The sequence below is a fragment of the Malus sylvestris genome, chromosome 7 (assembly GCF_916048215.2).
Source record: "Malus sylvestris chromosome 7, drMalSylv7.2, whole genome shotgun sequence".
Lineage (NCBI taxonomy): Eukaryota > Viridiplantae > Streptophyta > Magnoliopsida > Rosales > Rosaceae > Malus > Malus sylvestris.
In genome coordinates, this window is record NC_062266.1 from 25,399,638 (window position 1) to 25,424,986 (window position 25,349).

The window sequence follows — 25,349 nt, forward strand, 5'->3', positions numbered from 1 at the left end:
GACAAGATATTTTTGAATCGCCAATATCGAAGGCATTGGCTTAAGAAACAGAAGGCGAAAACTACAGTGTGAAGTCTTTACTGGATCTTGGCATATTATCCATCAAGAAACAGCTTAAATTATGAAAAATGCACGTACGCAATTCTTTAAGCATGTAACATGCAAAGGTTAGTCGTCGATGCACATTAAATTATGTAGATTGGAAATTGAGTTTCGATAAAGGCTTAAAATTTCTACTTTCATAACCATCTTCTTGATTACAACATCAAGGGACTTGATTGATAAAAATGGACAATAACGATCACGTGATATCAATTTTTCCCTTGTCATCTAAAAAGACTTCCAATTCCTGGGACATTCTAATCAAGGAGATCAAAGGCCTTGCATTCTGCGGTTGAACAACATACTCCACTGGAAAAAGAAGCAAGGCCCATCACTTATATGAACCCTCTGCTGTAGTTCTCACTCAAAGTTTACAATATCAATCAACTCTTATGTTGACTGCAAAACCCACATTTCATCTGTTTACATATTTTCTTACTTCCATTTATATTCTCAATCACGAAGAGAGAGAAATCAAGAAACGACACCCAAATAGAAAAGTGGAAATTCTTTAAGTTAGACTTTACTCTCAAAGCAAACAAATAAGTTGGACTTTACTTTCAAAGCAAACAAATAAGTTGGACTTTACTCTTTCACTTAACACCAAACATTTGTCACCACATACAGTTTTGATATGGATTCTATACATGTATGTAAGGTTTAGGGTTTAAGACTTACTTACACATCAAGTATGCTATCATGACATCTAAAACCTGCGTTTTAACATTTTTACATAACATCGCATGATTGGTTTGAGATATCGTTATCTTGACGCATCTGTTTCATACAAGTAATCCTTAAATTAAGCCATGTCGATTCCAACAAAGATTCTCTCCAAATCCTTTTGGTGAGAATCCTAGGGATCCGTAAATCGTGTATGTTTATCGTATATCGTACGGTCAATTTTTGTCAGGTTCTGTTTGTATTTTATTTTAAATACAAATATTTGAAATAATTTCTGATCGCACAATGTACGATGAACAGATATGATTCACGAATCCTCGGAATCCTCACATAAAGATCCGGCGAGGATCCGGATTCATCTCAATTGTCATGTTTTAAAACTTCGAATCCTCTCTTTTCTTTGGTGAACATGTTTTAGATACTCTTTCTTTTGCACGTACACATGTATAGATTCTCTACCAACGGTCAACTGTAAGTAAAAAACTCGCAACTGTTTACACCAAATAAGAAAGTTATACGTGTCTGTTCGTGAACTCCCCCACGTTTCAATACCCTACTCGGTAAAACAGAATGGAACCAACCGACACTTCCCGCGCCTTAGAGCTCATCGTAAACCTCGACGCACCGGATTCCCCCTCTCCACCAGCTTTACTATGGCCACGAGGCGCACACAACGCATCCTCCACTGCCACTCGTTCTTCTCTTCTTCGTCATCACCACTCCGCTACCTCCACATATCCCAAACACCAATGACAGCGTTAATCAGATTAATTAACAACTAATTAATCCAAAATTAACCGCCATTTTCCGTTAGGAGCCAGCTATCACTCTCCGGCCAGCGATGGCGGCGATAACGGGACCGGCATCGTCGTCGTTGATGATATCGTTGTCGTTTAAGCCAGCGTGCGTGCTGAGATCGACGAGGCCCGCGAAAACGACGCCGAAGAGCAAGCGAGAGAGGCAGGGGCGGACAGCGGTGGGGGACTTCGGACACTTGGGTCAGGTGGTTCGGAAGGACGTGGAGTTTCTGAAGAGGGGGATTGGCAGAGGGATTGAGTGGGCGAATAAGGCTTTTCGAATTCCTGAGGTTTCCAAAGCCGTAGACGACGTCGTGTGGCTTCGCAACCTCGAAGACCCCGATGCGCCGCCATCGCCAGCTCCTTCTTGGCCTCAGCCTGCCTATCCAGGTGAAGTACCTTCTTCCTATGTGTATGTAAATTTTGAGAATTTTTTATTGGAAGTTAGTGAAATGTGCAAAAATAAAACCTTGTTACAAAATTTTAAATGCGGGGCTAAAGCAGCGGTGATTTATATACGATTTATTATCTGTTTAGTGTCTCGCAATTTTATTTTTATTAAAAGTTTGTAACGAGTTCTATCTGCGCATATATCCCGAGAAGTTAAGATAGTTTGCTTAATTTGACAAATTGGTTCTGGTTTTATTAATAAACCGCCGCAAATGTGGAATCTTTCAAGTCTCACCCTTCATGTAATTGCAAAGCACTTAACAAAATCTAAAGTTCATCACTTGGTTAGAGATGTTGTCGAATTATTCTGTGAGTGCTCCCATCAATTTACTACTGTGAGGACTAGATTGGTCTTGTGTCTTATTAGGGTTCCTTTGATTGTTGTTCAAGGAAAATGGAGGTTTTCTCTCAAGTATTCATGCACGTATTATATATGACATTTTAATAAATAAGGACAGAAAGAACTCAAATCTAGCAGATTTGTGGTTGCTGATATACTAAACCAAAAATATGTAACTGTTCTTCGTGTGATTCTTTGATTCGTTAATTATCATTTTGTGTGCTCCTGTCCCAAATTTGGAAAATGCAATGAGGCTTGCAATTGGGTTGATTGAAAAAATTAAAACTTTGGGGGTTGACATCTGTAGAAAACGATTCTGTAAACGGCCAAAGCTTAAAGTATTGCTTGCTTGCATGGTTTCTTGCAAAATGATGACATAGATTCAGAGCACTTCAAATTTGCTTGTACCTTGTTTAGTTGAAACTGATGTTGGAAATCCATCATCTGACACTGACAGAGCTGTCCGGCGTGGATTTGCTCATGGCTGATCTCAAAGCTTTGGAGACGTACGCTCTTTATTTCTATTATCTGTCTAAGATTTGGTCTAAGCCACTTCCTGAAGTCTATGATCCAGAAAGTGTTGCTGAATATTTTAGATGTAGGCCCCATGTAGTGGCCTTGAGACTTCTTGAGGTAGGATTCAATATCTACAAATACTATTTTTTCTTCCAAAGATCCGCCACATTTTCTTGGATTGTGGAATTGTAAATTGGAAAACTAGGACAACCCTTGTTCTTTGGTTTTACCAACTCCTTACATGTAGTTCAGGGTCTGTCATCTTATTGTTGTTCAAAAGCTTTTACTTATCTTGCTTTATAGAATAGATCCTTATTAGATTCACTACGTTGTCTACTGTAAGGTATTTTCCTCCTTTGCTTCTGCTGCAATCAGAATTCGGACTGCGGGGTTCAGAAAGTTCTTAAGGCTAAGTTCGGACGTGGATATTAATGAGAACATATCACAGTACAATTTTGGAATGGTGTTAAAAGAGACTATGCTAAGTCTGGGTCCCACTTTTATCAAAGGTGAGGAAGACTTTCTAGTTGAAGTTTCTGATCATTTAAGCTCTAGTTCTCATCTTTTTTGTTATGCTCCACTTAACTACTAAGTTTACTCTATTGTTGTTTTGCATATTGTCCTTTAAATTATATACTGGGATTCCTATTTTCTCCAGCAGTCGCAAGATTACAAATTTTCTAGTTACATGCGTTTGCTTGCTGATGCAGTTGGTCAGTCCCTTTCCACAAGGCCGGACATTATTGGCGCTGAGATGGCCAAGGTTAGATTGTACAGATCTTGTATCTTTGTTTTTAATTTGAACATCAGTACATTACCTGCCACCAATGTGAAAGCCTAATATGCTCCACTTTCACATATAAAAAAGCTTAATATGAATCCATACTGTGTTCATGTGAAAAGTGATCCATCAATGTCCATTTACAATGTCAAATAAAAATGTTTTACTACAAATCTTCAAATACTTTTTATCCCGTCCTCCAATAATATGTGTAGATTTTAATCTTCTGATCTTTATATATGCGTTTGTATGTTGGCTTGCTTTGCATCTTTATGCAAGTGGCTTCTATAATTTCAATACTGTTGTATTCATGGTTTTTTGTTCTCTGATGTGAAAGTCGTATTATATCTTTGCATGCAAGAAATATTTTTTCGTTTGGTCATCTTTACCTTGAAATAAGTTAACCTGCTCTATTTTCTGCTCATCCTTCCTCTTTGGTTGCAGCCATTGTCTGAGCTGCATGATCAAATTCCTCCATTTCCCAGGGCTATGGCTATGAAAATTATCAAAGAAGAATTAGGATCTCCTGCAGAGTCATTATTTAGCTACATTTCTGAGGAACCTGAGGCTGCTGCATCATTTGGTCAGGTGGCTTAAATATGATTAATCGAATCATCCTGCAGCATATAAGACATGTAGAATTTATTTCTTATTTTCTTGATGTTTAACACATTTTAGGTCTACCATGGGCGTACCCTTGATGGATTTGATGTTGCTATCAAAGTTCAACGGCCTAATTTGCGTCACACTGTAGTGCGCGATATATATATTCTTCGCCTAGGGGTTTGTACTGGAATCAATTAATCTTGTGTTATTTAATTGTGACTTTCTGTATATGTTTTTTAATTAAGCTTGTACTCAGTTGTGGTAACCATTTCAGCTTGGGCTATTTCAAAACGTAGCTAATAGAAAAAGTGACCTGCGTCTATACGCTGATGAGCTCGGGAAAGGTTTAGTTGGGGAATTGGATTATACTTTAGAGGCTGCAAATGCTTCCAAGTTTCAGGTAATGAACGCATGCTTCAGTTGAATTGAATGAATATACTGATCAATTAAAAAAGGTTATAAAAGTATTAATTACACTTATAGCCACCTCGTCTTCTAGATATACCCAGTTTAATGAATAAGTTTGCAGGAGTTGGGGTGGTTATAGGACAGGTTAATGGTTAGCATCCTAATCCTGATCCAGATGGGATTGGGTTGTATACAGTTTTTACCAGTAAGCAACATGATAGGGTTAGAATGAAATTCCAACCATCAATTGACATCAGTACTAGATAGGTGGAGGATATATTTACATTCCAAATAATTAGTTATTTGTGTGATGTGTAGCTTCTTGTCATAAAAAAAATAAAAAAATAAAAAAAACTTTTCAATAGTGAAAGGTTATTTTTTGGGAACAAGAACCAAAGGAGAAAGGAAACTTGAAGAAGTAGACCTTTATTGTTTAGAGGATCAAGATTTATTTGTTTTGGAGTTTCTTTTCAGGAAAGAGATGGGTAGAAGAATGAATTTGGGTGTTGCTTTTAGCATGGAAGTGAAAGTCATTTGGGAACATATGAAGCTTTCCTTCTCTGTGACGAGACATAGTTATAAAAATTCTTGTTTCAGGGTTAGATGCTTTTTTCCTTTTAGTGACCATTTGTTGTTTTATGTACAGGAAGCTCATTCCTCCTTTCCGTTCATGCTTGTGCCAAAAGTTTATCAACATTTAAGTCAAAAGAGAGTTCTGACTATGGAGTGGATTGTTGGTGAGAGTCCAACTGATTTACTCTCTCTGTCTGCAGCTGGAAGCCCTGTTGACAGTGGCTCTACATATTCAGAGAGGCAAATACTTGATGCCAAAAGACGTCTTCTTGATCTGGTCTGCAATCTGAATTGCAAGATTCTACTTCGCTTAAATTCTTGTTAATTTCAGATTCCTTGCACAATCCAAATATAATAGCTATCAATGTTGACAAAACTGACGTGAACTCTGAGAGGATAATGAATTTGAAATAATGTATGTTGGCGAGAACATACAGGCTCGAAGGCACTGGAAGGTGAAACTTTGGGGCCAAAAGAACACTGTTATTTAATAAGAAAACAGCTTTAGCATGAGGCAGTGAGATTACACGTTCTTTCTACTTTAAATAAACTGAAAGTTGCAAATCTTTTCTTGAGTAAATAAAATAACGCTATAAATGTGGTTTCTGAATTTAGTGAATTAGTGATTCCAATAAAATAAGATGTTGAAAAGATGTTGAATTATCCTTCTAAGTGCTTTAGTTGAGTGACAGATCGTTGTGCTTTGAATGGTGTAGGTTAAGAAAGGAGTGGAGGCATGCTTAGTTCAGCTCCTCGAAACAGGCTTATTGCATGCTGATCCACATCCTGGAAACTTGCGTTACACATCCTCGGGACAAATTGGGTACCTCTTTGGTCACCATTATGCAGAACTAAGCTTTACTTTCTATATCAGAAGATCTAGGTATATATCTATAGCTCTTATTCACTTCTGGTGATTTCTATCCTATGCCAGGTTTTTGGATTTTGGCTTGCTTTGTCAGATGAAAAAGAAGCACCAATTTGCTATGCTTGCATCCATAGTGCACATAGTAAATGGAGATTGGGAATCCCTTGTTAATTCTTTGACTGAAATGGATGTTTCAAGGCCAGGGACTAATCTCAGGCGTGTGACTATGGTATCATCAGCCTCTCTGTTTTCAGTTTTATATATAGTTTCGGTATATTAAATGTTATTTGGGTTACTGAAAAATATGTTTTTATGGAAAGCAATGAGATTGTACAGTCTTTATAAGTATAGGGTTTAGGATCTGGAATATGAACTGGGAACTAATTGAGCTGTAAAAATGTTTCAGGATCTGGAATATGAACTTGGAGAAGTAGAATTTAGAGATGGAATTCCCGATGTCAAGTTCAGTAGGGTGAGAATCATGTCTTGATCTCAATCTGTACAAATGATAGACATAATATTTCTTGGTGCCTATAATAATAGTTAGTAGAGGTTGATTGTAACTGTAATTTTTCTGAAGGTTCTGAGTAAAATCTGGTCCGTGGCCTTCAAGTATCATTTTCGCATGCCACCTTACTATTCGCTTGTTCTACGTTCTCTTGCTTCATTTGAAGGTAGGGTTCACTTGCCATAGGGTATCAAATCTCATTTACTCATATTTTTTGTATCTTTATTCTTTTGGACACTCGGTGGGCTGTGTTAATTTGTCATACATCACTATCCTGTAATATCAAGATACTGATGTATGATCGCTATCTAGATGCCCTGGATGCCTCCATATAGTTGTGCATCCAAGCCTTATCAGAACTTGATGTATGATCACTTTAAATGTGTTTTTTCTGTTTTCCAGGATTAGCTGTAGCTGCAGACAAAAATTTTAAGACATTTGAAGCTGCATACCCTTATGTTGTTCGGAAACTTCTCACTGAAAATTCAGCTGCGACAAGGAAAATATTACATTCGGTATGAAGTGCTCAAGAACCATAGGCTACGCTGTTACTTTTTGTGGTTTATTACATGTCCTACGGCATTCCAATCCATATCTATATGCACATAGTAATGATGACCACTTTGTTCCTTTCTTCGCATGCGTATAAATGTAAAATCTATTGTGTAAAACATGTTAGTTTAGGCTTGGTAGGTATCGGTATAGCACATACAGGAAACTTTGGACCCTTCATTTGATTTCTTTCATGATTCTGATTAATGAAAAGATAACTTGTTTGATGATCAAAGGCATTGGGGTACTTTTTGAAGGACAAAACTGTACGTTATTATGCTAATCATCATCACAATGGGATGCCTGAAATTGTTTTCATCTTGAATGAAACTTCCAGTCATATTTTCAGTATGTTTGTTGTTTATTTACTTTGTTCGCTCGGTTCAGGTGGTTTTTAACAAGAAGAAGGAGTTTCAGTGGCAGAGGCTCTCTCTTTTCTTAAAAGTAGGTGCAACTAGGTATGTTAACTTGTATCTCTTAAAGTTAATTTCCTACAGTACAAGTTTATCTTTGTATATGTCTTGGAACTTTAAGAACTTTAAAATCTTGACCGGCTAGCTGATAAACTTTTGCACGCTTCTGTTGTGGATGTTCGTCGTGCACAGCTACCTTATCCTTCATTACCAAACATAAAATTTTCGTGTTTTTTACATTTGCTTGCAGGAAAGGTTTACATGAGATCATAGCACCGGAAGTTGATACTTCCGTCAGTTATTTACCATCAAGGGACGGTGGTGCAGTTGATGTTGCAAATTTTGTCTTGAGGATTTTACCATCCAAAGATGGTGTTGTGCTGAGAAGACTCTTGATGACTGCAGTGAGTTCCCTTATGCTGGGCTCTTTTCTCCTTTGTATTTATAATATCATAACGGTCAATGACTCTCTTTGTCAAAATTAAATATAAAGACGAAATTCTAATGCAGGATGGAGCTTCACTGGTCCAAGCAATGGTATCCAAGGAGGCAAAGGTATACCGCCAGCAGTTTTGCAGGGTCATTGCAGATGTTCTATATCAATGGATGTATGCAGCTAATGGACGGGGCATTACAAAAACTCGGTATAGTTCCGATCTGAAAATGGCAGGCGGGCCTGAAAACAGAGAGAGAGGTCCATCTTCCAGAGCTCCCATTTATGATTATCGTGCCATCTACAGAGATCGGCGACTCAGAGTGATTGTCTCGAATGTGCTTAAGTCTGCAAGGAAAAGTCCAATTCTAATGCTGAGGCTCTATTGGACTTCCTTCGTCATGTTTGCCACAGCGTTCGCTCTGGCTTGTCATCGTGCTTTATTATCCTTCGCCGAAGACCACTTAGGCCCGATATCTTTTGCTCCAAAGCAATATGCCATCCAGTGATGTTCATATTCAACTCTCCCACAGAGCCATTTTCAAAGAAGATAAGAGTGGGCTTCCACTTACAGCATTCTTTGGAGCAAATATGATTACACCGGTCCATTAGATCTTCGTCTTCTCAGCGTTCGTTGTATTTACAAAAACGAAGCCAGAAATGAGGACGGAGGTGGATCAAAGATGGCATTGCAAGCTGTCGAAAGGTATAAAACGGCGAGGTATGTGCACAATCCATATGTAACCTAATCCGTATAGCCATCTGCATACACATTGTCTGTCAAGTGGTACGACGTTGGAACGTGTTTTAGGGTTGAATGCATCAGATGGGATGTAATGTAAGAGATCTCGGCATCTCATTAACGCCGTCTGGAATTAGAAGCTAGACAAAACAGAGGATTCTTTTCCATGTTGTAATACATCTATTTTTTTTTGGTTGGTAGTTGACATGTGAAGTGATATTCCAATCTCAGTATTCTTGTTGAATGTTTGCAATCATAGGACTGTTGAGCAGAAAATATCTCTTGCTTACGACCTAAGACTTCTCACCTAATACCACTGAACCGTAATGCTAACTGACTGAAAATATTCATTTGAATCTGACCTTTTTGCATGGAACACGGGAAAGATTTTTTCAAAGTTGTTTCAAGCATTGTGTATTATTTGAATATGACATTTTTGCATGGAAGATGCGATTACGAGATAGAGGCTGAAGGCTGAAAGGGTAGAGGAATACCTAGGAAAACTTTGGAAAGACTTTAAGAAAAGACTTGGACTACTTTGATTTAACAGAAGACATGACACAAAACTGAGCACAGTGACATTCTAGGATTCATATAGCTGACCTCACTTAGTGAGATAAGCCTTGTTCTTGTTGTTGTGACATTTTTGCATGGAACACATGTGAAAGATTAATTCAAAGTTGTTTTAAGGATGGTTATGTTGATGGATAGGGATTCGATCAATCTCATAAGCGACGATATAAATGCTCTTAACCATGTGATTTGATCACAAAATCTGGTGAGCTCGTATCAAAAAATCATAGAAAAACAAACTGCCCAAATTGAGAAAAAAACTTTCTTGCAAGATATGATTTAAAGTGCATCACTTATGCAATAAACACTTATCATATGCTCAAAAATTATATCATCCGTCCAATACACACTTGCCACGTAATTTCTTTGATTACACGGGAGTTTCTCTCCTATTTTGTACAACCTTGTTGTAACCTCAATCCAAGTACCCCCTTTATGAAAAAACCAAAGTAGCAAGCCAACTAAATTAGGTCAGTCCAATTTTAACATTTGGGGGAAGTAAACTCCAAAGAACCCATTTTTATATTTAATATTCACCGGCTGATCAAACACTCCTCCTCCGATCGGGCCGATCCGCAATCCTTACGATCCCAAACCTTCCCTCCACCCAAAATCCGATTCTCCGATCTCACTTCGCCGCCCAAAATCCACCGGGCAAACCGACCGCCGCCCATGAGCACTCCATCACTCTCAGGGGTAAAGCTTTTGAATTTTCTTCAATTTTCTTCCGATTTGCGTTTTCCAATTCGAATTTTTTACTGTGGGTGTTGCAGAGCGTGGGTGCGTTCTCTGGGTTCACTCGGCTATGCAAGGGCTTGGCGGTGGTTCTTATTGGAGGCCACATTGTGGTTCAGCTTCTCCCTCACGCCGTTGATTACCTCGCTCTCATTCCCGCCAGGTATCTTTTTCTCGGTTCGGGCACCTGCACCGTTCGATTTTGGGTTTGTTGACTTGTGAATTGGGAATTTGCTAAAATGAATGGTGAAATATTGCGTAAATCTGTGTACAGGAATGGGTTTTGTGAAAATTTTGTGAAATTTAGCGTTTTGAGGCGTTTGGTTTTATGGGTTTGATCTAAAAGCCAGCTCCGGTTTTTCGTGCCGCTTGAGTGGCGTTGGGAGGTTGTAGCAGGGGATGATGATGTTAACTCTTTTTTATATTTGTATTACAATTTACAAGGGATGCAGTGTATGGGTTGTATAGGATCACAGACTTCGTTTTTGTGTAGATTCTGTATTTCCGAAACTTAGAACTTGATTTTCTAAGTGAAGCTTAGCGCCTCCTCCTTTAATTTTTTGAATCAGATGCATTGTTAGGCCCGGTTCTGTGTATGCACTCTATGCTCCTTGTTCTTTGGGTCTGTTTGGGTTTCTTCATTGGTCTTAATCTCTGTGCCTTTATTATACTATGCTTTATTTTTTATTCGTAAATTTGTTTAACTGAATTCCAGTTGAGCAGGTTTATAATCAGACTATGTTGAGGTTTACATGATTGATGTTGCATCCCTATGTGTGTTCACTCTATCTAATGAAGAGTGAGAGCAAGCTCATATTTTTGAATTTGGAACCTCTAACTTAATTCTAATCCAACCTTCTGCTTTGTAGGACGATTCCTTTTGTCTGGAACCTCATTACATCCGGTTACATTGAACAATCAATATATGGGGTATGCACTTCTGATTCGATAAACAATTTTTCTGTGATGTACTCGTATACTGGAGGAGGTTTCTTGACCCGCACTTATTTAACAGGTTGTTATCAGCACTCTTGGTCTTCTTTTTATAGGGAAGCTGCTTGAACCTGTGTGGGGTTCTAGGGAGTTCTTGAAGTTCATCTTTGTTGTTAACTTCCTAACTTCCATATGCACTTTCGTCACTGCTATCGCTATGTACTACATTACAATGACGGAATTTTACCTGTAAGTACTAAGAAATAAATTAAACGTTCAGAAAAATAAAAAGTTTTTCCAATGCTGGTTCATGTTTTTGTCCTTGTTTTCATTTCTTCCTACATTTTCAGGTGTATTGCTTCTGTCTACCTCAAGTTATTTTGTAGCATGTTGGTTTATTAGTAATATAAAAGTCAAGCTGAGTAAATGGAAGTGAATGATGAACTTGGTAAATTTGAATCCAACTCTAACTGCAAACAAATGTTTAAACAGATCATTCTGCAACTGTCAATGTGTGTCTTCCATTGTTCATCTCGTACATAATAATTTTTGTACATTTGGTAGCCTAGTTTGATCGCTTCTTTTATTGCATTCTGAATATTGTTACTTTATTTGGTTCATTTGTGCTAGATATATGCCTGTTTCTGGCTTCCACGGAGTCCTTTCAGGTTTCTTAGTTGGCATCAAGCAAATCATCCCTGACCAGGAGTTGCCGTTGTTGAAAATAAAAGCTAAGGTTTGGACTTCTGAGAATGACCTTTTATGAAAATTTCTGCAGGCTATTGAATATTCTTAAAACTCTCTGTTTGGTGTTGGTTTCAATCGTGTGCAGTGGTTACCATCTATCTCGCTATTGTTGTCCATTGCCATAAGCTTCTGGACAGAAAAGTCAGCAACACATCTTCCAATCTTAATATTTGGAACCTATACTAGTTGGATTTACCTAAGATACTGGCAGAGTAAACCAGAAACAAAACTCAAGGGTGACCCAAGTGAAGATTTTGCATTTTCTACATTCTTCCCTGAATTTTTGAGGTACATAATTACCATTATTTTCAAACTCTTCAATTCAATATGGAATATTCATAGTTTCCATTGCTCTTAAGTGTTTCTTGTTATTTCTTGCAGGCCAGTCATCGATCCTGTTGCATCTATATTCCATCGGATGCTCTGTGGAAGATCTGAAGCTTCCAATGAATCCCAAGGTTACACCCTGGGCAGTACGTCATTGCCTGGATCTGACCCCATTGAAGCATCAAGAAGAAGGTAACATTTCTGTTCTCAAACAGCATCCAGCTTGAATGTTAAATGTTACATCTCCGAAACAAAATTGATATGTTCCTTGTTCAGATGAACTGTGGAGGGTAACCTTCCCCTCATAAATCACACCCTTACTGTTTACACAGGCTTGAACATGGGATCTTTGAACTCCGGATCCTTAAGGATGAATACATGCCACTAGATAGCCAACATATTATTAGCCAAGGAGATTAATAATCAAATAATTGGGGAAAAAGATATTCATTTTTGTTGCTGTTTCTTGCAGAGAAAGAGGTGCTCGAGCTCTCGAAGAAAGATTGGCAGCTGAGAGGCTGGCTGCAGCGCACGGAACAGAAGAGTCAGGAAGAGATGCCGCGGAGAATGTTTAATTGCTTGGGAACTCGTGTCGTTTCTGTTTTTTGGAAGAGGAGGCTTTTCTATTTTTTTTCTCTGTGTTCCCGCTCTCCGTAGAAATTCGAAAGAGGCACGCGATGTGGATCTCTCTTGAAACATTTGGGGCCATTTTTTCATGTTGTACAAATACATCTTCTAGCATATATATATATATATATATATATTTGTATCTTGGATTTAAAAGGATGCTTGTTTAATGGGACGCTGTTTATTCCTGATTTAGTCTCAATACAAACACTCATTTGATAACCTTTGACTTTCACATAATTACAACTTGCCACTCCCTCTCTTCTACCGGAGAAAACTTCCTCAATTAGTATACCAACCTTTGTTCCTGGATCGCTCTTCAGAAAATGGAAAACCCTTTTCTTCCTCGTGGCTTGTCACATAACCAGCGGCACATAAACCTCCGTTGTGGCAGAAAGACTTGCATGACATGAGTTCATTATCACGCGACAAATGATCGCATTGTTATGGTCTATACGAGGATCGTCGTCAGACGGCAATTTTTTAGTCCAGAGGTATAAAGAATCACTACACTACATCACTATCCACTACCCAATAGACATGGAGAAATGCTAAAGGGACTCTCTCAAAAGACAGACTCTCGATAGACTCTCTGTCATCTCACAGTTTAATGTTAATTATCATACTAAAATTATAAAACATTATGCCAAAAACTTGAGGTAATAGAGACTTCATGGAGAGTCTCACTTTTAAGAGAGCCCCCTTCGCATTTCTCAGCATGAATAGGAATTAGAGATATCAGCAACAAACCAATTGGAGAAGTTAAGAAAGATGCGGGAATGGTGCCTCCAGTCATTAGACAAACAGTTTTCACCTTCATATGATTCAACCAAATTTACAACTTCTTATTGTCTTTATATAGCAAAGATATCAGAGAGGACAGGCAGTATAAACAACTTGGCCAGGGTTTCCATCAGCCCGGGATTCCATGAGAAAAGAAACTATACTTTCCGTTGCAGAATTTCAACTCACCAGAGCTGCACACAAATCAGGGGCCACATGACAATTTTGTCATCTGTCGTGAGTTCTATGTACAAATCAGCTCTCCAATGATTCTCCAGCAAAGTACTGTCGGTGGACCATTTTTTTGTAATCTGTAAAAGAAAAATATAAGAACAAGAGTTGTATAAGAGGTCTGCACAATCCAGATCAGGAAGAATAGGCACTTCATCACTGGGCATCATATTTCATGATGTTCAACTACGAAACTTTAGTTTACCAGGTCGACATTTTACAGATTGTGGAAAGTAACTATTCTCATGGTGAATTCGTAACCTACAAAGTCTTGAAATTAGGATGGACTGGAAGGTGGTTGAAACAAAGAAGGACATCTAACGATAAGTTTTTGAATCCCAGTTTAAAAAACATTTGATAAGAATTATAGGGAGCAACTAACCTTCCTTATTACTCCACAGTGCAGCAGCATAGCTGTTGAGGGGACTCTCCGGGTTTGGCTCTGCAGGTAAGAGCTAAATGGTCAGGCAAGAACAAATGAAATCTATGAGAAAGTTCAAGCATATAAGAGCAAGCTTACCTCCCAACAGACTTTGAATGGACAGAAGTATAGTCCTACAGTCGTATGCTGAAGACCACTTGTCCTGTGCCACATATAGCAAAGAACAATATAAGCTTTTTGAAAATACATGAAACTGAAAGAAAGGGAACTCAATCAACAATAGACTCATAGACCGACACTATCACCCCACTCCATGATAATAAAATAAAATTTGTATTCCGCAACCCTTCCATCAATGTTCTCAAATTACCCATATGATCCTGATCTAATTTTTTGTTTTTATTGTTCTGCATAAAGATGGTCATGGCAGCCATGAGAACTACTCTGGCTGTTGTGACGTTGTCAAGGTTGGCACATTCATGTGGGCACCGCAACACCCCTGGGTAAGGGGCACTGGCATACTGCCATCTAAGCAGCACTCCTGAATCAGGGCATTTACATGTGGGCAACACCCTGAATGGAAAAAGCATCACAATTCGAATTATGAATTATCCAACTGATACTAATTTATATAGCCTCTCTTCTACACAACTATGTGAGCAAACATTTAGATTTATCCCACCGATACTAATTTTCCATAAGGTCCCTCATGTAATCGTATGGTGGACCAAATTCCTCCATACAAAAAACACTGTGACCATCATATGGTCAATTTAACTTCTCCATATTACAGTCATAGACAGTTAGCAGTTTATCCTATTGGAGTTTAGTATCTCAAAGCTTGATACCAGTTTCTTTATTGTAAATGTAACGATAGATACCTGCAGGACATCAAGACATATGTTGCCAAACTGATCAACATTTGGATGGAAGCACATTGTCTCAAACTTGACTTGCGGCGGCTTGAAAGGATAGTCCAGAGGAAAACGCAAAGAAAGCTTGTACGATAAACCCTCATACATAGTTCCTTTTCCACCTTCGATTGTGCCAACCCATGCAAAAATGCTCTCGCCTTCAGGAAAAGCCGATACTCCAAGATCTCCTCCACTCATCTGAAAACAAGAACCAGTAGATGTTGAACAAACAAATGTCAGCAATACAATAGTTACTAGTCTCATAACAAGAAATACGGTCATGAATTCATCATTAAAATCTGTCTAGTAAAGACTAAAACTTCAGTGTCAAGTAGACTACTATTAGGCCTTAAACTTCAAGACGATATTTGGCTGAGAAAATTTTTCTTCATTATGCTTCAAGTTTTCAACTTATGAACTTAAATTTGAATCCACATAGAACCCAATTCAAGATTTCAACAAAAATCAACAACGACAGCAACAAATCGAAAAAATAAGTACGCAAATTTGAAAATTTGAGGAAAAATAAAAAACAAAGAATTGAGAGAGAGAGAGAGAGGGAGCATACCATGAGAGACATCAACTCCTTCTGAAGCCTACGGCACAATTGAAGCAAAAGCCATCTGAAGTTAGGACTTGAATTTTCTCGGGATCCAAACAGAAAACTAAAGAAAAAAGGACTGACCTTTGAGAAACGGAGGTGGTGTCGACGGGGATGGAAGAAGCAGGAGGCTTTTTCTGACTAGTTGCTGCTGTATGGCTCTGACGCTGCTGGTGCGTGGCCGACGAGTTGTCGGCCGTCTGATTGGGTCGGACCTCCATGGCTCACGATGATCAATCGCCTCCTGATCGACGGTTGCTATTCAATATCTGATTTAACGATTTCTGGTAGGGGTGGTGGCGACGATGAGGTTGTCTTTCTGTATTTTCGTTTCTTTATCCTTCTTTTAATTCCTTTTATTGAGATTTTAATGGAGGCACGACTTTAACTGTTGATGACAAGATTATAATCACACCCCATAATAGTTTATAGTTTAATCCAACAAAAATGATATAATTATAATCTAAAACAAGCAAGAAAATTTTGATGATGCAGACAACACTAATAAAGTGATTTGTTAGAACATCATTAGGGGTGAGTCTGCCTTATTAATTAGAGAGTTTTTTTTTTTTTTTTTTTAAGTATCAGCTAGTAGCTTTGTCATGACAATCCATTTTTTTAACGATCATGAAGACTCATAGTTGCATTTTAGTCATCCCTAACCACTATCGTGTGATCCATTAGCACAAAGAATTTAATTCATGATGTATCATGTGAAATGCGAGTCTGAATTAGCACAAAGAATTTAATTCAGGATCTGCTATGTGAAATACAGATTTAAATTTGTCCCTAAACTACTGAGACACACCGTAATGATTATTAATTAGGTAGTTTAAAATGTGCTTAATTTGATCTCAATTGAGAGTTTAAGGTGTGTTCTCAGTCTCACTTACTCAACATATATTTTTATGTATTGTACTTAATTACAAATTCAACAAGTTAAAAAAAAAGTTAGACTTAATTAATAAGAATATAACATCAAACCTTATAAGTTAGACTTAATTAATAAGAAGATAATATCAAAAATTTGATTGGAGGTGGTGTGCAATCATAGCAATCACCTAGTTGGAATACGATTGAAAAATATGGTGATGTGATCATTACGAATCTTTTGATGCCATATATCCATGCAAAAGGATTTTTTTTTTAAATTAAAAATGAAGCATTTAGCAATAATTGTGAATTAAATGATAATATACAGGGAACTGGATCCTCTCATGAGCTCAGGATGGAGATCCTCCTAAGCAGCTTATCCAGATCGTTGAATTTTGATCAACATGTGTCTCTCTAAAAGTTATAATAATTGCAGTCGTTGGATCAAATTTAAACAGTCCGGATGAGCTGCTTATGAGGATCCTCTTTCTTTTACAGTTCCAACTGAAGGGACAGAAAGTAACCTGAGACTAAAGTGCTTATTACAAATTTAAACATCATATCAATCAAGCATCTTAGTAAGTGGAATGATCTGGGGTAGGAAAGCCAAAACAGTAAAAGCATAATTCAAACCCATAAAATGTTACGTTCATTCATGTTTGTGAGCGTAAAGTATCTTTACCTACTTATAACTGTTGGAAAATATTTGTATTTTGGTTTATTTGAATATTTGGTTTTCTGAGCTTGGTCCGTTAGCATTAGGGTTTCGGTTTCTTAGCTTTTAGGGTTAGGGTTAGTTTATTATAAATTCCATGTTTGTTATTCAGTTGAGAAATAAGTCAATCACAATATAGCTTTTAGGGTTTTGTAGCCGTTCTGGCATTCTAGTTTGTTTAATAATATTTTTATTATTTTGTAATCTTGTTCGTTGCGCACTCTGATATTCAACTTGGTATCAGAGCAGATTTGATCATTAGGGATTTAATCTGCTTATGTTTGCTCGTATCAGTTTGTTTGTTTTTGGATTTCGATATTAGTTGTTGGTAGTCTAAACTGGATCTGGAGCATCTGCATCCTTCACGAACCTACATCTCACAGCTTGATCTACACCTTGACTCGGGTCATACCCTCATCGACTTCTACGATTCGAATCTGTCGCAACCGGTATGAAGTCCTGCATTTTGACTTTGCACTGGAGTTGTTTTATTTGCTGCAATCCTTTTCCTTATGCTCGACTTGGTTGCTGCATGAATTGAAAAAAGGCCCAGCAGGAGGAAAGAAGGAAAGGGAGAAAATTAAAAAAAAAGGAAACAAAAGAAAAAAAGAGGACGAAGGAGAAAATAAAAAAGGAATAAGAAAAAAGAAAACGTTGGTTCTTTGTTTGAAGGCCCACACGAGCAGAAAGAAATATATGGTCTGTTGGTTGGATTTTTTTATTGTTTGTTTGGAAGTTGGTATTGGCATCGACATTGATATTGGTATCGGCATCAACATCGGCATTGGAATTTGGAGGCTTGCATCCACATCTGCTTGTTGGCAAACTCATGTCGTGTACCGCCATGAGTTTGACGGGAGGTGTTGGAAAATATTTGTATTTTGGTTTATTTGAATGTTTAGTTTTCTGGGCTTAGCCCGTTAGCATTAGGGTTTCGATTTCTTACCTTTTAGGGCTAGGGTTAGTTTATTATAAATAGCATGTTTGTTATTCAGTTGAGAAATAAGTCAGTCACAATGTAGCTTTTAGGGTTTTGTAGCCGTTCCGGCATTCTAGTTTGTTTAATAATATTTTTATTATTTTGTAATCTTGTTCGTTGCGCACTCTTATATTCAACTATAACTTTTAATATTGTATAACACTCACACGTGATTGATAAATCAAAATCTTGGTTTCGCCCCTGCTTTACATCCTAACTTTTGAGATGAACTCTCAAATAACGGAGACATATCTTAATGAGCGAGAACAAAGTGACGGAAATGAATTGTTGAAAGAAGTATATTTTTAGTAAAAATGAAAGTGTGTAAAGTACAATGTGTGATGCCTGAAAGAGCAAAAAAATTCACATTACCATCATATGCATCTGCAGTAAACTTTTCTACGTACAATACAATTGAATGGAAACATCCTACTCCTAGCCACTATATACTGCTGCAATGCTCAACCAAATATAGTGTACCAAAATAGGAAGGAAAAAAAGAGAGAAATAAGAGGTTAGCAGCATGTTCTATGATCCAACTACATCTACTTGTTCAGTTGCCTTTTCCAAATGAAATATCAGATGAACTAATGGCAACTTCATGCTGAGACTGGGTACGACGAACTGGAAGCGGAGATCGAGGCAATTCCGTTGAGCCAGGCTCTTGATCCAGATCCCTAACGTTGGTCATTTGCCTAATCTCATCCCCGTCACTAGCTCCAACATTGTTGTTTGGTGAATGTGAGGACCCTTCAGTGCCCCAATGACCCATTTCAAGGTTTGATCGCCTCGGAGATACGTAAAATTCATCGTCATTGCTGCGGTAGTTGTGGTTGTGCAGCAGATGAACTGGGGACGTGCCGTGCGTGGGACTTGGCGGCATGCTTGAGAATGGGGTGGTTGAAGGTGAATGGCGGCTGTGTTTTGTGTTCTTTTTGGCTTTGTGGTGCCAATCTTTCAGTGCTGCTGCCACTCCCTCATTGAAAACGGTAGGTTTCATGGTCGAACCCATCTGTTTGATCAAACAAAACAAAGTAAATCGAAGTTGAATCAAGGCTTCATCACTCTAGTACCCCCTGGAAAATCAAAACGAAGCGAGATCATTTTTACCTGAGTTACTAGAGCATAGAGAGGCAGAGTCACATAACTGCATAAAACTTGTACAATGACCCTGTGGAGATCACCAATTTAGTATTGTGTGCACTAGTAAAATATTTGTGCTCATTGAATAAGTTTGTCACGCCCCAAAACCCCGAACACACGTGAGAGTGTCATGTACAACCGGATCATCAAGCTACGTGCTGCAGTCACATGTTCGGGATTTTTGGCCGAGATAGAAGTAATCGCAGGTCATATAAGAAAGTGAAAGTTCAAATATTGATTAGTGTGTAAAGCTCAGTGCTCACCCGAATGAGAGCCTGACGACAATGTCTTCAGTGCTCCTGTGGAAGCAAGAAGTTATCCCAAACTCATACTGGAGAAGAAAAAAAGAACAATTGGTTACGATATGAGACGCAGATAGACGAGGGGGGGTTTTTCCTCCAATTGCTCGTGAAGTGTTTTTGTATAAAACTTCTTTTTAATTTGCCAAATAAAACTGGATGTTTAATTAAAAATCTTAATTAGAGAGGAAATGTGCTTACTGTACTCCATGCAAAGAAGGCCATTTGAAATGCATTCTGCAATGAAGAGGAAAAGATCACAAAAAAGCAGCATGTGAGCATATAATATCAGTGAATTGAAGAAACAATACACATGAAATTTCGATGCGTTTTGATGTACCTGAAAGAGAACAAAGTGGAGGAGATAGAGCATGAAGCGGGGGCTTCCGAACCAAAAGAGGTGATCGCTGGGTTGAACAAGAGGTGCACCCTTTACTACATCCCCTCTCTCCTGAATCCTCAGCCCCATCTTTGTTATAATCACTTGTAGTTTGGTTCCAACCGTTAGGACTATCTGCAAGGTTTTTAATTACCATCAGGATCTTCTTTGTTGCTCACGACCTTAAGGCCTCGTTCGGTGTTTAGGATTGGATAACTCACTACCCACCAGGCGCGGCCTAAATGTATGTAGCATGCATGAAACTTGAATGATATATTTTATGTGGAACTTACAATTAAAGGGATGGTTGGTAGCCAAATATAAGAATACCATCCTGTCCAAAGAGGAAACAATTCTTGGTCAGTAAATTAAGGTTCATCACATTTTCGGAATCAATATGAAAACGTAGAGATTCACTATAAGTTTATAACAATAGAAACAGATTAGACCAAAGTGACCTTTTTTTTCTTCTTCAAAAATACTCAAGATGTATGGGAATCAAATTTGCACTAAATCACGGTTAAGCAGATTGAGAGCCTTGTCAGAAAAGTCCATCAATGGATTTATCAAAAGAAAGCTTAATTGATTCGGTTCATCGTGAGTACTCCGTTAGGTTACAATCAAACTGAGATTCGTATCCAGATTAATTCCGAAGAATATCTCACTTACCGTAAGTGTTGGACAGCAAGAACAGCACTGCAGAGAACCATATAATTGGACTGCATTAATCAATGAAATAAAAGTTAGGTTTATAAGACAAGTATTTGACTGAAGAACCTAATGAGTTTAGATGCTTCAATTGAGAACACCAACCTGATCCCCACAATAACTTTGAAATCCTCTTCAACTGATCTGTTTATGTACTTCTGAAAATCAAATGTTGACTCACTTCCTGGTGCCAAATGTGCCTGAAATCACAGCGCATAGAAATTGAATCCCTTTACGACCGGCATCAATCGCGATGCAAAAAACTTGGGCAGATGTTGGACTCACCATGATAAATCCATGCCTCAGAGTTAAGTAATCAACCTTTGTAACTGAGTGGAAAAATTGTCTAAAGAAAGAGACCTGAGGAAGAAAAAGGAGAAACAATTAGAACACCCTTAAATCATGCCCAATCCAATGTCCTGATTCCTGAAGCCCTAATATTCCAGGCATTATTTGAACTTCATGTTACAAGTTCATTGACAAGTGATATATAACACAACCGATAATGCTTTTGCAGAAAATTTCAACGAGGATTTTTATGAATAGACTTGAAACTCAGTTTCATATTAAATAACACTTAAAATACTATTTTGAAGAAAAACCATAAACGTTACTATTATTGTGTCCGGCTGTTATTGCACTATACATGAGGGTTTTTTTTTTTTAAGAAGATTAACACTGAGTTTTAAAGTTGACTTGTTGATCAAGAAACAAGGTTGAACCTCATAGTGACATGTTACTTACAATACAGAGGGAGACTGGTGACTTGCTCCAGAAGTTCAAATGTCTTCGTCCAAATGATGTATCCCTTGCAAACCTAAACCTTTCTGGATCTGCAATGGAAATAATTGTGAAAAAAGAAAAGAAAAGAAAAAAAATGGTCAACAGAAAGATTCCAGAAAGATGATGTATTGAGGACTTGAGAGTCAATCTGGGCACCAATTAATCGTTCTTTAAGAAAGAAAAAACATGAACTAGAAAATTAATCATATGATAAAGAATGATTTGGATGCTTAAACCATTCATAATCTGGGATGGGGCCCACATAGCTTTGAAGTTAATAAAAGGGTTTGGTAAATAAATTAAATTGAAGTGAACTACAAACCATTAGAGAACTGGCGGTATTCAATTGATTTTGTCTCTTTCTCCCAAACCTTCCATGTTCTCATCTGTAAATCCAAAACAACAATGAAAAGATGAGAGAGAGAGAGAGAGAGAGAGAGATTCCAAGACAGTAAAAAACTTGCCAGTTTTACCTTGTATCTTCCCAAACCCAAGGTAAGGATGCAGTAGAGCACATGAAAAACTGCTAACACAAAGATAAAAATATGGAGTTGGTGAATCCCATATGAAGACACAAAGGCTACTTTTCCCTGCAGAAAAAGTGCAGTCAATTATATCCAACTCACATACACATGGTAAAAAGATAAAAGTAACTAACTATCCCTTAGTTTTTACCTTCTCTGTGCAGTAATCATATCCTTTTACTGCTAATCTGCGCCTGGGATTGAAGAACTCAAGAAGTTTCCTACCATTCTTTCCAGATTTTGATGACTTATTATATTTGCAGGGATGCCAAGTGGCTCCAATACTTTTTGATATGCATATATCAGAGATTGGTCCTTGCAGCACAGTTAGGAGCAAGGATAAAAATCCCAACAGCATAAGCTCTTCAAAGAATACAAAGACAACAAAGAAAATGGTTAGGCCATGAACCAAAATCACTCTTTATAAATCCCCAAAAAAAAGGAAAATAAATGACCACAATTAGATGGTTATATACCAGATTTGATCTTCTCAAGTGCTTCAACTAGAGCTCTCTTGTGTTTCCTTGCTAACCACTAAAAATGATGCAAGAAGAACAATAGCAGTTGCAAATTAGTCCCAATTCGGAAACTTGAGAGTTGCAGTATAAGTGGAAGGAGGAAACGGCGAAAGTGAAATACCACTACTTTTAAACGTTATTTTACTTATTCTGTAATTCAAATGCGGGGGATCACCCCTACTACATGCGATTTGGTTGCATTTGTATGCATAATCTGTATATTTGAATTCCTCCAGAGATAATCTTAAATAATTTATGAATTGAGAATATTAATTACCTTTCCTATGAGGTGGATCGTATGTTCAATGAAGATTGAAACTGCAAGCAACACAAAACAGACCACAGCAACAGCCCATGTCGGTGTTTCCTCTAGTGTACGCTCTTTAGCGAGTTCAGCCATTACAACTTAATTCTACTGAAAAAAGCTCGCTACCAAAAAGTGCTTTTGCATCCAAAATAATGAGTTCGTCTTTGTTATTTATAAGGGAAAATTTGTCTGCAGAAGGGAAAGGGCAAGGACAAAAAATTCAAGATTTCTTTTAAGACTTTTTCAAATGAGTGTAGCATTAGTCAGTCTCTGTCAATGTGTGCCAGCTTTATCTCCAAGTACTTAACAAAATTACGTAAATAAATATAAATCAGCAAACTTTAACTTGGAGATACTTGGCATGCAAATTTAGAAACATTTCTCAGAAGATCGGATTTGTTAGAAATTATGATTGACTGGACTTAACATGTGTAAGGAATATGACGGATTTGAAAAGAAAAATAAAATTGAGGTTTAATTACAAAATTAATTGACAATATGATGAATAATTTAATTACTTATAAGCACACGCAAATTCCTCATTTTTCTCGATGTGGAATTTATCATCTCAACTTAACTTTGTATTAATAAAATGTTGATTCATTTGGTTATTAACATGTTATCTATTAATATTATCAACAGCTTGTTAACATTACGTTGAAAATCCAACTTTCTTTTTAGAGAATTTTTATTTTTTAAATATATAATATTTCCATATCTTTGGAATTAGAAATTGACCAAATCCCAAAATGGCATGGTCAAAAATGGCTATTACGTGTTCATCATATATTTTTGTTGTACTTTTGAACTGCGGGTCAATCACAAAGAAGATGGACATGTGGCGGGGAGAGAGCTCCAGATTATTCCTCTTACAAACTATTAACTTAAAAGATACAAAGGGTATTTTCAGTTACGTACAACGTCAAAATTCAAGTAAAAAAATTGTGATCTTTTTATGGTCAATCGTTATTTTGGTAAGAAAAAAACTCGTTGAGAGTCTATATATTAACCAGGAAGTCCAGAGGGGATAAGAGCAAACTCATTCGACGCAATCAATCGTGACCACGCAAGTGGTTCATGATGTTTAGTATATCAGACAAAATTAATCTTAAGGGCCAAAGGGTTACCTAATTTGCAGTCAATATTTGAGCTGCATAAAATTAGTTAAAAGCTGAGAAATATCAGAGGGCTTTATGTGTGGTTCTCGTTGTGGCAAACCAAACAAGGTTCTTGGTCTTAAAGTCTAAGGGGGCAAATGTAAAGAGGCATGGGCCATATGTTGTGGACGCTCATAATTTTGAAGAATATATATGAATATCCTTTCCCAGAACTTTCAATGTCCTTGAATTTAGTTGCTGGGCCTGGTCGTTGGCATTAAAGAAAACTAACCATCAACTGAGCTTTATGCATGTCGATCAAGGTTACCGCCACCACCTAATGGATCATACTTATCAACAAACATATCACATATGTTATTGCATTGTAAAGATATAAACACCATAGTTGAAATTAACAGGGCCGGTCCTGAGTTTTTAGGTGCCCAGTGCGAAAAGCTTAAAATGTGCCCTTTTTTAATACGAAAATATATGTTTAAAAAAAAATTAACGAGGGCTGGAACCCAGTCGAAGCTGGGGGGCTAGGCCCTCACGCCCAAATTATATTACTTGAGAAAATATACAACGGGGGGGACATAGTACCTAAACCCCGACAATAAAAAATACAATCATATACAGTCATTCCTAGCAAAGCTCCTTGAAATTTCAACCTTTAAGAAATTGTCTTCTGGCATTTTTTGAAGCAAAATCATCAATTATATCATCATACTCCAAGTCTTCAATCTCATCCTTTTCAATGCATAAGATTGCTAATCCATTTAGCCTACCTTGAGTCATAGTGGTCCGCAAGTAAGATTTTATTAACTTCAATTTTGAAAAACTTCTTTCTGCAGATGCCACGGTCACAGGTACAGTCAACAGTACACGATAAGCAATCAAGACATTATGACACATGTTGGTTTCTTTTACAAAGTTTGCTATTTCCATGGATGTCCAAGGGTTATTAGAGAGAAATGCTTCTTTAGGTAACATCATTTGCAACACCTGTAATTCGGAACATAAGTCGGCTCCATCTACATCCATAGTATTTCCATGTTTCAAATGTGCTTCAAGATTCATACAATTTTCTTTCAGATGTTGATCATCTAATGAAATTAACTTCGGTGCATCAAACAAGAAGCCAAAAATAGATTCAAAAGCCTTTAACTGTTCAAACATGTGTTTCAGTTGAGAAAGAGCAATATCCACTATAACAAGAAAATAATCTGTTCTAAATGATTCTTCAGCAGACTGTTGTTCCCTCTCATTACCATCAACTTCATCATGATGTCTTTTTCTGGGCCTATGACGTTTAGTTTGAAAAACAGGGTCAATTTCCGAATCAAGTGCAATTTCTTTAGCATCACTCATGGCAGAAGCAAAACCAATTTCTCTGTAGTT

The 25,349-nt window shown here is 37.5% G+C and overlaps 4 protein-coding genes across 4 annotated transcripts; 2 read left to right on the plus strand and 2 right to left on the minus strand.

Moving 5' to 3' along the window:
* Positions 1-1,453: 1,453 nt before the first annotated feature.
* Positions 1,454-9,049, plus strand: LOC126629953 (uncharacterized). The gene is made up of 16 exons (XM_050300123.1): positions 1,454-1,973; positions 2,831-3,006; positions 3,233-3,398; positions 3,600-3,652; positions 4,115-4,258; positions 4,349-4,453; positions 4,551-4,676; positions 5,331-5,534; positions 5,974-6,080; positions 6,192-6,354; positions 6,532-6,597; positions 6,706-6,799; positions 7,036-7,148; positions 7,573-7,643; positions 7,849-8,002; positions 8,109-9,049. Exons 1-16 carry the CDS (start codon positions 1,628-1,630, stop codon positions 8,538-8,540), a joined length of 2,520 nt encoding a protein of 839 aa, XP_050156080.1. The 5' UTR covers positions 1,454-1,627; the 3' UTR covers positions 8,541-9,049.
* Positions 9,050-9,776: 727 nt separating this feature from the next.
* On the plus strand, positions 9,777-12,937 carry LOC126629956 (rhomboid-like protein 19). Its single transcript, XM_050300127.1, has 8 exons — positions 9,777-10,042; positions 10,120-10,244; positions 10,951-11,011; positions 11,097-11,263; positions 11,645-11,750; positions 11,847-12,049; positions 12,143-12,280; positions 12,561-12,937. The coding sequence occupies exons 1-8, from the start codon at positions 10,019-10,021 to the stop codon at positions 12,661-12,663; spliced, it is 927 nt and encodes a 308-aa protein (XP_050156084.1). The 5' UTR covers positions 9,777-10,018; the 3' UTR covers positions 12,664-12,937.
* Positions 12,938-13,510: 573 nt separating this feature from the next.
* Positions 13,511-16,035, minus strand: LOC126629958 (uncharacterized). The gene is made up of 6 exons (XM_050300129.1): positions 15,711-16,035; positions 15,594-15,621; positions 14,993-15,223; positions 14,250-14,313; positions 14,112-14,171; positions 13,511-13,809 (listed from the first exon to the last, which is right to left on the minus strand). The coding sequence occupies exons 1-6, from the start codon at positions 15,845-15,847 to the stop codon at positions 13,754-13,756; spliced, it is 576 nt and encodes a 191-aa protein (XP_050156086.1). The 5' UTR covers positions 15,848-16,035; the 3' UTR covers positions 13,511-13,753.
* A 2,443-nt stretch (positions 16,036-18,478) lies between these two features.
* LOC126629954 (MLO-like protein 6) lies at positions 18,479-23,096 on the minus strand. The gene is made up of 15 exons (XM_050300125.1): positions 22,825-23,096; positions 22,506-22,563; positions 22,181-22,392; positions 21,979-22,095; positions 21,828-21,891; positions 21,467-21,555; positions 21,008-21,082; positions 20,828-20,922; positions 20,684-20,733; positions 20,308-20,348; positions 19,976-20,149; positions 19,837-19,872; positions 19,600-19,667; positions 19,304-19,364; positions 18,479-19,205 (listed from the first exon to the last, which is right to left on the minus strand). The coding sequence occupies exons 1-15, from the start codon at positions 22,945-22,947 to the stop codon at positions 18,747-18,749; spliced, it is 1,722 nt and encodes a 573-aa protein (XP_050156082.1). The 5' UTR covers positions 22,948-23,096; the 3' UTR covers positions 18,479-18,746.
* Positions 23,097-25,349: the final 2,253 nt, after the last annotated feature.